This window comes from Crassostrea angulata, chromosome 8, assembly GCF_025612915.1.
Source record: "Crassostrea angulata isolate pt1a10 chromosome 8, ASM2561291v2, whole genome shotgun sequence".
Classification (NCBI taxonomy): Eukaryota; Metazoa; Mollusca; class Bivalvia; order Ostreida; family Ostreidae; genus Magallana; species Magallana angulata.
In genome coordinates, this window is record NC_069118.1 from 29,482,850 (window position 1) to 29,496,686 (window position 13,837).

General features: G+C 33.1%; 1 protein-coding gene across 1 annotated transcript; it reads right to left on the bottom strand.

Annotated features, from left to right (window-relative positions):
- Window positions 1–676: 676 nt before the first annotated feature.
- On the bottom strand, window positions 677–10,836 carry LOC128159735 (aldose reductase-related protein 2-like). The gene is made up of 10 exons (XM_052822921.1): window positions 9,680–10,836; window positions 6,224–6,391; window positions 5,790–5,906; window positions 3,635–3,724; window positions 3,045–3,161; window positions 2,630–2,742; window positions 2,254–2,335; window positions 1,779–1,862; window positions 1,099–1,187; window positions 677–860 (listed from the first exon to the last, which is right to left on the bottom strand). Exons 1-10 carry the CDS (start codon window positions 9,752–9,754, stop codon window positions 830–832), a joined length of 966 nt encoding a protein of 321 aa, XP_052678881.1. The 5' UTR covers window positions 9,755–10,836; the 3' UTR covers window positions 677–829.
- Window positions 10,837–13,837: the final 3,001 nt, after the last annotated feature.

Genomic DNA, 13,837 nt, shown 5'->3' on the forward strand with positions numbered 1-13,837 from the left:
CAATTTGCACACCAGTAAGATACAGTATGCTGGATGATTTTGCATATTTTCTTTGGCGTCGGGCAAACGAGCTATGTCATCAGCTGTTAATTTCTACACCAGGTCTATAGTTTATGCGTATACAAATCAATTTACAATGTATAAGAATTGTAGCAATTTGACCTTTCTGAATTGAAAAAAAAATGTATTGTATGATTGTGGTACAAATACGTCCATTAACCCCCCGCCTTTCGGCTTACCCTTCATTTTAATCATTCCAGTGTGTTTTCTTAATTTTACTTCTACTGAAAACAACGGCATTTGCCTAATTAAACCGCATTAGGAATTTACAAACAACTTTGAGGTTACACATACTAATTGCTTGAAGTGACCATAGTTGATATATGCACTGTATTTACCTATCCTTAAATATAACAGTTGTAATGCATTTTATCAAATTATCATTTGATACGGATTGAAATAAGGAATAAGGAATCATTCTTTGAGTATTATGAGGTGATAATTTCGGTCGCGGTGTGATCAAATCCAATAAAGCCCGAAGGGCTTTATGATAGATTTGATCACACCCCGACCGAAAATATCATCTCATGATATTCAAAGAATTATTCCTTATTACTTATATTTATATGATTTTAAGCCATCGTACGATTATATATTTAAATATTAATAAGCAAACTCTGCTGGCGCCTCGATTTGGCGTCATTTGTATTATGGGTTATATAGTACAAAATCGATACGTAGTGTTATCACAGGCAAAGACACTGGAAAATGTAAATATATAGTATTATTTTCGAATATCTTAAAAGCAAATACAGTCAAAATAGATGATTTAAAACGGGCGTTCCTGATGATTTCCACACCTGAAATAAATATAAAAGACAGGTTTTCAAATAATATTATGCTTACAAACATTATTGTCGAACTATGTTTTTATGAAATGATGTTTCTCACGAGTTATTTTTGTCATTATGAAAATTTTGTACATTATGCAAAAAGATCCGTGCGCACTTAGTTTGCAATATTAAATAAAATTAGTTTACTTAACTGCATGTTTAAAGGTAAATTATGCTCTAGAGATGATTCTGTAGTGTTACTTACAAGTGGCCCAAGAAATTAAAGAAGCTGTGTTTAACAGTGATGCCTTTTATTTCATCCATTTCTTCTTTTGTAAGATTGAAATCAAAGACCTGTGTGATGGTAATATAAGATGAGACCACTCCATTGATAAGAGTTGACATGACTGATAATTGCGTACTTATATTCGTATTTAAAGGTATTACATAACAGTTTTCAAGTTAAAACAAGGAATCAGAGTTTTACCTTCCATTCGCGAATATTAAGGCGGAACAGTTTGTCTTTACATGTGTACATGTATGACGATTTTTAACATTCAAATAACGACTGTGATATACAATATACTGTTTACTACCATGACTGAGTAACCACGCCATGTTGTGCAAGTTCTGTTGGAAAACTGCTGATACATGTTATTTACACAGCTCAAGGGTATAAAATCTGAGAACATTAAAGGGTAGACAGCTGAAAATAAAATAACTTAAAAGCCCCCCCCCCCCTAAAAAAAATTTACAGTTTACACATTCTTTATTAATTTCTTGGTAAAGGTGTTTGTAAAGCCTACAGGATTTTTTACAACGCTCGAAATAGGCAACAATGAGATCTCACAAAAACAGATATTCTAGATCAAATCGATACAGTCAAATAAAGGCACATTTATGTGTAAGGTCATTTTGGAACTTGTTTTTATGTCTCATACAAACCTGAATGTTAGTCAGTATTCTTTCAGGGGAAGCGCTCTTTGGGATCACAATCATTTCCCTTTGTAAGAGATTTCTTAGCAGAACCTGTTTTGAGATTATAAAGCAAATTGACTAGGCTAGATGTTCATTAAAATAACCACGAGATACACCTTTAACTTTTATTTTCGATATGATTTGTTAAGCTATAAACAATTAATTTGTCAAGAAATTTTCCAAAAATTTTAGCTTTTGAATTTGAGCATTGCCTTTCATCTTTTTATAGAGCTTTTCTTCTTAAGAAGATAAGGGAGGTCTAAAAAATGTCCACGACCTTCCAGCCATCTTAATATAAATTTCATCAACATGTAACACGAGCGGATTTTTTTTTCTATAATTGTACAACAAAAACCAAATTTCAAGCTCCTTAAATTCGTAAATTTTACCCTCAATCTCACAATTGCTTCAATATTTTAAAAATCTAAAACTACTCATGTACCTGTGCGGGAGTTTTACCGTGCTTCTTAGCAATTCTTTGAATGATAGGGTCTTCCATTGGTTTTGGTTCTTCCGTTTCTTTACTAAAAGCCAAAATATTTGTGTTAGATTCCTTACGAGGTCTTTTTTTCACGAAAAAATTTTTACAAAGAAAAAATATTTTTTTATGATAATGTGTTCTGTATTCTGTAATTGTCAAATATTCGTTAAGAAGATTTAAAAAAAAAACGATTTTTTTTAAATAATTGAAGATATATCTTTAATTTTCAAGTAACAAGTCTACCATTGGCGTCTTATGTCGAATATTTCTAATACTTTTTCTGAGTAATTACCATACGTTACGTATATATTGTATGTAAATTAAATGCACCACATACTATTCGCCAGGTCTTCCGGGCGAGCCGAATGAAGCATAGGAAGTAATTGTCACGCCCAGCTTCTTACAAGCTTCAAACAACTCATTTTGTGGCCAGTAGATGTTACATTCCACCTGAAAAAATAATTTTCTTAATCAAATAAAAACAAATATCGTCAAATAATATTCCTTGAAAAAAGAAAAATGACAACAATTAGAATTGATAGATTCATTGACCACGTAAATGCAAAACAAGGTGTTTAATAAATTCTTCAAAAAATGATGCCAGAGGCATTTGATTTCCAATGTTTTGTTTGCTTTTTGGGGGATTTGGGGGTTAGGGATATTTGGGTGGAGAAAGACTAAGCAATTTATGATAATTTTTAAGTCGTAATATTCAGTGTTTCTACATTAGGATAAAAATATGTGTTTTATACCTGGTTGATCACTGGTTTGTGTTTGGCGATCTTGCAAATTCTTTCAACCTGTGAAATGTTGAAGTTGGACACACCGATGGATTTTGTCAGCCCTAAGTCGACAAGTTCTTCCATAGCCTTAAAAAAGTTCCAAAAAATTTTTAATTCCCATCCATCCCAACTTCCAAACACCCATCCCAATTAAATTAAGACGATGCTTGCAACAGCTGACATTTTTAGCAGATTGGAACAGTTTTTATGGAAAGCTAAGGTATTACTTTGAATTCATGTTCAGTACAGTGCATTATAGCATCATTCATTTCTAATTTTTCTACAATAAAGAAAATAATTCAGACAAAAGCATTCTTTATATGGTACTTATCTTAAGCGGTCATTGTTGTTAACAATAACACTTTTTATAACATGCACAAATAAATTGTGTAATGGATTCTTAATATCATACGTGTCAACAATAACACTTTTTATAACATGCACAAAAAGATTGTGTCATGGATTCTTGATATCATGGTATCTTACAATCACCATCAAAGCTTCACTACTTCAAAAAGCTCGATTTAAGTAATACATTTTTAAAACAATACCGATATTACCTTCCATGTTTCCAAAAGATCCGATTTCTCAGCTGTCTTCATTTTTCCATCCTCAGTTAAAGGAAAGACATTTTCGTCGTCACCATCATACTTTGATAAATATTAATAGATTAACATATCAGTGATGTAGCGTGGTTTTTAAAAACTGAAATAAAACTAAAAGCATAGCAGCTCCTTTTCATGCGTTATTATCAAAACAAAAGAATACCAAAATGAAATTGGAACAGTTTCAAAAGTCATGTACCGACAGGTGTACCAAGTCAATCAAAACATTGGAAGAAAGACTTGTTTCACTTCCAATTCTTGGATTGCCAGATTTAACCCAAAAATAGATGCAAATTTCGAAGGAGTCGGAGCAGTTTTATCTCAAAAGAGACCAAATGGAAAGATTGTGATAGCTTATACATCAACATCACTCAGAAAGTCTGAAAGGAATATGGAAAAATTGAGTTCCATCGAGTTTGAATTTTTGGCACTCAAATGGTCAGTTAGTGAAATATTTCGTGATTACATTCTTTGATCAAAGTTTATTATTTACACTGACAACAATCCGCTCAGTTACATTAACGGACACAACCAACGAGTTGACGCAACAACGATGAGATGGAAAGGCGAGCTAGTTTAGTTCGATTTTACAGTGAAATGCCGTTCTGGTAAGGTGAACTGCAACGCGGATGCGTTAAGTTGTAGAGCTACTTCACTGGAGGAAGAAGTGAAAGAGTCTTTAAAACGGACTACTCGGAGTACATCAACAGAGATGTTTGATAGATGTCTACTGACTCGGTTGAATTCAGAAGAGAAGGTGGACTTCAGATGCGGACGGTGAGTGCCATGACAACGGGGAATATTCCTGCAGTCTTAGCATCACTTTAAGACCATGACCCGAAGTTGAGTCGAATTCATTACTGGATGGAGAACGATTGTAAACGTGGGTAATTTTAAAAACGAGCACAAAGATATGAGAAAACTTCATCAGAAGGATAAACTTTTCATTGCAAACTGTGTATTGTAAAGGAAGATTACAAACAAGACCGGTGAACAAAGACAGACACAACTTTCTGAAGTCCTAAAGAAGACAGTTATGGAAAGTATTCCCAACCATGCAAGTCATCAAGAAATCGAGCGAACTTATTCATTACTGAAGAAAAGAAGTTTTTGGCCAAGGATGTTACAAGATGTCTAGAAATTGTGTAAATCTTGTAAAAGGTATTTAAAAGGAAAAGCCTCTGCTTCAACCGTAAATCATATTATGAGCAACTTAATTGCTTGTAAACCTCAAGACATCTCGCAAATGACTTTACTGTTTTAGAGAAATCATCAAATGGACGTGAAAATGTATGAATTATGACTTTTTTTCTTCAAAATTTGCCCATGCTTCACCGTTTATAGACCAGAAAGAAACTACTGTCGCAAATTTTCTTGTTAAAGACTGGCTTATAAATTTACAAATTCCTAAACGTATCCATGGTGTCCAGGAACGCAATTTTGAGAGTTGTTTTGTTCAACTGTGTAATTACTACAACACTGAAAAATCCCACACAACACCTTATCATCCCGAGGGGAACGGACAGTGTGAGAGATTTAATAGAATCCTGCATGATAGATTGTGGACAAAACCACCAGAAAAGAAGTGGCCTGAATATTCCATATTTGGTCTACATTAAGCACGCCACCGTTTACTCATCGACTGGCTACTCTCCATAATACTTGTTTTTCGAACGAGAACCTATTCTTCTCATTGACTTGACATTTGGGTTACAAAAGTCTACAGTCGATGAAAACTTACCTTTGGATGACTGGATTTAAAAACAAAAGAAAAAATATCAGAAGCATCAACGTTTGCCTTGTGCAATACAGAGAAATCTACAAACAGAATTAAAAGAAAACAAGAAAACTAGTGAATCACTAATTCCCATTGGAACAAGAGTTTTTACGCGAAACCGCATTTCTGGAAGAAACAAAATACAGGATACATGGTGTTCCATTCTGTACAAAGTTGTGATATATTTTGGTGATAATTGTGTATTCTATACAGCTGGCGGACAGATCCGGCCTGTTCAAGAATGCGATAAGGAAGAAGATCCTGGGCACTAGAGAAAAAGTGGATTCAAATGGAATAGCAAAACATTTAACAGAAAGATCGACTGTGACTTACCTCCAATGTTACAGGCCAGTGGATTAGGTAGAGGTCTACGTAGTCAAGCTGCAGTTTCTTCAGACTCATCTCAATGGACCTCCTGACCTGCTTTGGTTCCATATGAATCAATCCAAGCTGTAATTTTGTATGAAACAATTTCGTTTTATAATATTAAATTACATTGCATGAGATTAAACAACATAAAATTCCAAAGATACTTGCTAAAAAAAATCTGCTTAATATAAAGAAATTATAACCAGGGAAAGGGAATTTTTTTTACGCAAAATCGTTATTTAAATTATTGCTTTTTTGATAAACCTAAAAATAGCCCCCCCCCCTTTCATCCGTATAAATCCTCTAAAGCATGTACAGATTTGCAAATAAGCGTTGTTAATGGTTTGTTTGGTTGTTTTTATTCTTAGAGAGCAGGTTGTCATTGAAACAAATGTAACCTTGGTAACGATAAACAAGTCTTCCCTCTTGACTTTCCCGTTCTTCAAGTATTCCTGGAGTTCTTCTCCGATGGCGTCTTCGTTCTTGTAACTGTAGGCGGTGTCTATGTGTCGGTATCCAGAGTCCAGAGCCGAACGGACCGCAGTTTTCACCTCGTCCTTCAGGCTCTGTCGAAGGATGATGTATATATAAAAAAATCTTTATTAATTCATATTGATAAAAACAGTTCTGTATTTGCGTTGGTTTATTTATCATTCACATGCGTCTTCAAAGATATGACCATAATTTAAGTAATTTTATGTAACATATCTAGCCTTCTTAAGGGCTACTTACAATTAAAATTGAAATATCCAGGGTTGACACAAAAAGATAATTATTAGCTCTGACTTACCAAACCTGGGTTGACACCATCGGGATTGAAAGAAATGGAACATGGGTTGAGACTATTAGGTTTAAATGGAGGGACCCTGGTTAATACCAGCGGGTATACATCAATTACAAAATATTAAGAAACCCAGATTGTCACCATCGGGTTATAAATAGTTCTAGGGGTGATACCATCGGGATTAAGGAATGGAAACTCGGTTGGTACCATCAGGTTTAAATGCAGGAACACGGGTTGACACTGGCGGGTAAATATAACTAATTGTATAATGCATAGAAAATCTGATTTGGGGATAACTAGACCAGTTAACAATAAAAGTTATTAGCCAACTATTTGTAAGAGCTTCAACGACAGTATAAGGTATAAATAAAAATACGAATGTCTTATATAACGCCTACAAAAGGTGAAGCATGGAATGTTGGGTGGGATAATTAAAAACCTCATTAACACTTAAATACATGTAGACTACACATGACATAAAGAATGCATACATAATATACACATAAACATGTACATATAAAATACTATTAAAAGATATTGTTTTACATGCATAAACAAAATCAAAAAATTTTATACATAAAAAGTAACAATTTATATTCTGGATCCGAAGACCGACTACATATATAGTTTGTTTTTTTAAGTGCAGGTGAAGAGGCGTAAAAATACCATCAACGGTATAGGTATACCGTTGAAATATTAGATCGTTTAGAAATTAATTGATGAATATTAAAGTAAAGGTTCATATAAGAATCATGCAGTAGATGATAAAAAATATCATAAATATGAACTTTTTTAAGACAAATGCTGAATTTTCACATCTTGAAACTATGCTTTTAAATAGGTGCTTAGCAATGATCTCATATTTTTCTCTATTGATTAACCAGATTACAATCTTTTTAAACCTGTTTTTGGTTTTTTCTGTTTGTAAAGGCTTGCTTTAAATTTTACTGTTAAGCTTCAGATACCAACCTATGAAAAATATAGCAAATGTAGTAATTCTAGCAAAATATCAAAAAAGTATGCATACAAAGTACATATCCTCACTTTATTTTGTTCTGAGATTTATATGAAATAAAGCCAAACCATAGAGAAGATACATGTCATGAATCTGATACTTGACAGATTCTGGTAACCATAGTAACCAAAATCTTGATTTTGCAATATTTTTCAATATTTCATACAATTTCCATTTTTCCCAGCAAAAAACATCAACTTTTTCATTGTTTAACTTAAATTTTTACTTCTGAAATGACATATTTCTCTATCACATAAGAGCAGTTATGGGTCTTCATTCTAAGTGTGAACATTTACGACTGGCAGCACTTTATCAAAGTCAATCATAAATTAGGTTAAGCGATACACGTTCGACGTCATACCGAAATTGCTACTATAGTGAACAAATTTCAACCCTCCCCCTCCCTTGATTTCAAAATTGCTTATAAGATTTCAATGTACTATTCTTCCCAAAACTATTGCTTTTAAAATATTAATTGGAAAAACCCGGCTCAGTGCTTTATTATCATTCTGTAGTTACACATACATCAGAACTGCACAAACATAGAACTGAAAATGATGTTTCGATCTGTCTAAAAGTTCTATATTGTCTTGTTAAGCTTAAATCTTTAATAACACTTTTCGTGAAAAATGTAGCAAAATGTATTTAAAATTCATTATTTTTATGGAGATATTTTGTTCGGGGTTTGTGTTGGGATTTTTTTTCTTCAATTTTCATACTTAGAAATGACATTATAATTTTATGTAGATACATGGACATAAGAGCAAATAAAAAAGCAGATAAAATTGTTTTCTAATCTACTGTACTTTCCATCAATCAATGAAAATTATGGCCCTATATCAATTTTTATACAAACCAACTTCAAAAGATCTAAGCCCCAAACCCCCACCCCCAAACTGATTTTTCTCGATAATATAACCGTGAAGAGAAATGATTATGAATATTTTAATATGTTTGCAGTACTTGTTTATTCATTTGTCATTATTACTATTTATTTACCCATGAAAACAACAAAGCTCATATTCACCATATAGCCCAGCTCTTCTGGCTATAATGGTTATCCCTCTGAAAGTTCTTTGTTCATTGTAAATGTGATCTGAGGCAGGTGTCTTGTTTTATTGCCTATAGTTCGTGTTTACAATTTGAGTATGCGAACGCGGTCAGGGTCGAGTCATTGTGTATTCCATAGATTAAGTTACAGTGTTCTAAATAGTAAAAAGCTACCTGTACGATACGTGTAGCATAGTCTAATATAATTTGTTAAAGCCTATAGTATAAAGTCATAGTGAACCAGCTCTATAAAATATTATCATTTATTGCATGTGCACTTACCCCCTTTCGATCTCTCCTTCTTTTTATCGTAATTAAATAAATGGGGGATATTTTTGTCTTATTTTGACACGGCCAAATCAAAGAAAGTAGTTCTATAAAACCTGCATGTTCTGCAAAACATCCAGTAGTATCGTTGATGCCCCGTATTGTACGTGTTGTCTCAATATTTTTTTTTAATTGAATTTGATCAATATCTGTGTTGTTAATAAGAGTAATTTTTTAATGCAGCATGCAAATCTACATATGAAATTACAGCAAAAAACCAAAACATTCCATTACATTTAATTTTTAAGATGTATTCTATTTTCATTATTAAGCTAACTGTATCATACAAAGATCTACATATGACACTAAATAGAGGACTAACAACAAACAATCAAAATAAAATTAAAGAACTCAAAGTTATTTATCTAAAACCGAAAGTACCACAGTCAGCAAAAAATTATTCTACATGGAAGCTAATTACTAAACCATGCAAATCAGAGAGGAAAGAGTAAACAAATTCATTCTGTTTTGTCGACATGATTTTGACAATAAAGTATCACCGAGACAAATTTATCTTTCCTTTTTTGTTGACTTTTGGCAAATATCATTGTCTGTTTTTCTAATAGACAAACAAGTTCTCAAACTCTGTGACGTAACAGATCGTGTGAAACGATCACTCATATAAATTATGTAATAAATTTCGTTCGTTCAGAATTCATGTGTAGATTATGTACATACCAGCCATGTTCCTAGTCCAACAGAAGGCATCTGTAATCCATTGGATAACTTTACAGAGGTCAAAGAATCATTCATTGCGGATTGTGTCCAGATAGATCATAGAATGACCGCTTGGCGAAAAATGTTGTAATATTAAACCCCACACGTGGGTAAACTTATGAGTCATCTCTTCCTTCTATGCTTTAACTATCAAAATTGATTAGATAGGAGTTTTTTTTTAAAAGCATACATGTACATGTAGGTATTACATAATTATACAAAACTACATTAGAATTCAACTACAGACCCTGAAACGTACTACTGCACCAGTTTGCACACTTTGGTTCAGTACGCTTTTTTAAGGTACGTTTCGCTACTTTTACGGTACGGTTCGATTTGTGAACGGTACCGTTTGTTTCTTGAACGGTACGTGTCGTTTATTGCACGGTACGGTTCGCATCTTTTACGGTACGTTTTGCTTAATATACCTACACGCTTTGTGAACGGTTTGTGCGCTTTAATAATGAGGTGAGGTTGATTTGAACGCTTTGATTCCGATTTATATTTTTTTAATATTGCCCGATCGATTTAACAAGATGATAATATAGAAATTTTTTTCTTTATTGATATAATATATTATTTTAATCTTATCAAAATAAAAATTTCCATACATTCAATCTGACTTTATTCCGATGATTTTTTTTTATTTTCCATAATAGTTCTCCTAACTAGACTTTGATCCGTGCGTGCACGGGTTGACATTGCATATCAAATATTTACGAAATAGATACTTCGACACACCATATTGTTGATATTTACATAACAAAGCAATGCTATTAATTTCACTACACTTTTCTTAGTTAGAATCGTCTAATCTAACTGTCTCTTAGGAAACGCCCTCACCATAAACAGTGAGAATGCCTCCCATATACAAATCAGCTTTTAAAAACTTATAAATAAAACATGGTGCAAACTACTGGAGTGCAAGAACAACTATAACCACCCTCGGTTCACAACATGTGAGCATGTAAAAATATCGTCCTTTTTGCAAAAACATGAAAATTAGGCGGCAACGAACATTTATGTGAGAAAAATAGTCTTTACATAAAAATATGAAGGAAGAAATGCAAATGATAAAAAGACAACTAATCCAGACGCAAACTGCTTGTCACTTTCACCCGAAAAATTAAAAGACAACTGTGAAAATGATTACAATATATAATGATTCTTTTCATAACTTATGTACGTTCACCTGAAGAAGGATGTTAAAACTCAAAAAGCGCTAATGAATAAACACTTTGGAACTGTTCATGTTCTTTGTTTGATTATTTATACTGTGTGATAACACATTTCACTCTTTTTGGAATATATATATATATATATATATATATATATATATATATATATATATATATATATATATATATATATATATATATATATATATATATATATATATGATCCAAAATGAGTGAAAGGTGATATCACACAGTATAAATAATCAAAAAAGAAAAAGAAAATAAACAGTTCCAAAGTTTCTATTCACTAGCGCTTTCTGGATTTACATCCTTCTTCAGGTGAATGTACATAAGTTATGAACTTGTTTTCCTTAGAAACGAAATTTAAAACTATGACGTAATTACGTTACCTAGTGATAACGTCAACAATAATACTATGACGTCATAATGCTTATTGAAGGAAACAATCCTAGAATAAAGTTATATAGCGTTATATACAGTAAAACAAAATCAGAGACGATGAAACAGTCTATATCAAACTATTTAACGAAGGTTTTAGTGACTTTATAAAATGTTTTTTCTTTTTCCCTTCGTTCAATTGCATTGTCAGTATAAAGTTTATAAACGGAAAAACTGAAAATTGTCCGTGGCCACAAATATCAAGATGTTCACTAAGTTTAATTTTTCTGTACTCGGGTTGATTGACGTGTTGTTTGTGTATACAAATACGGGTGCGTAGGGTTGTTCCAGTTTCTCCTATATAGAATTCGTTGCATCCGCTACACGTAATGTTGTATATAACATTTTTAGAGGCACAAGACATGTTCACATTAACAATAAAGTCCTTGTCACCGAACTTGAACGATTTCCCGACTTTAATGTATTGGCAAGTTCCACAGCGGGGATCGTTACACTTGCTGACAGAATAAGATTGACGTTGAAAAGAAGACTTGCAAAGTATCTTTCGGAGATTCCTGGGTTGTCTTTTACTGTTGATGAAGTTATATTTTTTCAGCACTTCGGACATTTTTTCATCAGTTTGTAGAATGTTGTTAAGTTGACGTACGACTGGAATAATATTAATATCATTCGGATTATGCGTAGTTACGAGTGGTAATATCTTTAAATCAGAGGTGTTATTTTCAGGAGGATTAATAAGCTTTTCCCTGTTCAGTGCTAATGCCTTTTTGATACCATCGTCTATGATTCCTACTGGATAACATTGTTTTATCAGGCTTGCTTTCAATTCATGTAAACGTTCATTTCTTTTTTCGTTGTCGCTAACTATGGTACATACTCGCCTTGCTAAGTTGTAAGGAATTGCGCGTTTAGTATGGCCCGGATGGCAAGAACTGAAATGAAGGTACTGATGGGTATCTGTTGCTTTGTAATACATGTCGGTGGTTATATTTTCTCCGCATTTAGAAATGAGCACATCCAAAAATGGAATACAGATCGCACTTTCATCTAGCGTAAAGTTGATGTTTGGATCCAGATTATTTACAATGTCTAAAAAGACTGTTAAATTGGCGTCGCTCTCGTTCCAGATGATAAAACAGTCATCAAGATATCTTTTCCATCCATTTTTTATATTTTGTGCGGTTTGATGGTTAAATTGCCGTCTAGCTTTTTCATACATTTTCTTTTCTAAGTACTAGTATCCTAATGTGAGGGTGGCATAAGTAGGGGCTATTTTAGTCCCCATAGCCGTTCCTTTAAGCTGCAAATAATGTTTGCCATTGAAAGAGAATGTGTTGTTTTTAAGGACTAAACTGCTTGCCTCTAGGATAAACTCTCTGCTGAAACGGCTGTTGATATTTTGTGGATATTTATTGATCCAGTATTTGAGGGCATTGATACCGAGATCTGTGGTTATGTTTGTATACAAATTTGTTACATCCATAGTGACCAACTTTGCATCTTGGTTAACTTGATCTGGTAAATATCTGGAAATCAAGATCATCTCGAACATAACTTTTTACTTCTGAGCATAAGGGTTTTAGTAATATATCCATAAGATGACTCAGTCGTTGTGTTGGAGCGTTAGGTCCTCCCACTATAGGTCTAAATTTGAGATCGTCCGGTTTGATACAAGTAATATATGCATTATTTTGCATTTTGATGGCATTAGTAATTGTTTTAGACTTATGTATCTTAGGTAGTCCATAAAAGACACTTTCCCGGAAATCAAAATCCGTTAAAAAATCCGCTTCTTTGGTTGTTATATCGGAGGAAGTCTGGTGGTGTTTAAGTAATCGTTTCACTTTTTGAATGGTTTTTTTATCATTGTTCTCAGCTATTTCGCAATAAAACTCGTTGTTGTTAAGCATCTCAAGTATTTTATTTTTGTAGTACTCTGCGTCCATAACTACTACTGCTCCTCCTTTGTCCGCCTCTTTGATTACGATAGAATCATCATTGAGCAACGATTTGATAGCATTTTCTTCTGATTTTAATAAATTATGTTGTCTTTTATTTTTAGGGGTGTTATCTTCAGTTGATAGACTTTCAAGTGTATCACAAACTGTATCTAGGAGAGCATTTCTTCCCTTTTTAGGATTAAAGTTAGATTTGTTTTTGACAAGACTTGTTTCAGTTATATTTTCTTCGTTGTCGTCACTATGGAAATATTCGGCTAGTCTTAATTTTCTAGTATATTCCTTAATGTCTGTAGTTAAATCCTGAGGATTACTTTCATTTGGCGTTGGTGTAAATTTTAATCCTTTTGAAAGTAAGTTTATTTCAGCTTCGTTCAATGATCTATTTGACAGGTTAATAACTTTGGGGTCTACTATTTCCGCCCTGTCCTCTGTCCTTGTAGATATCGGTTGTTCGGATACCTTTGGCCTTGGCTTGGTTTGCCTCCTCCTAAAAAATAATGATTAGCCTTTCTACCGATGTAGGTCGTTCCATTCCTCCTTAATAAATTCCCGGATGAATG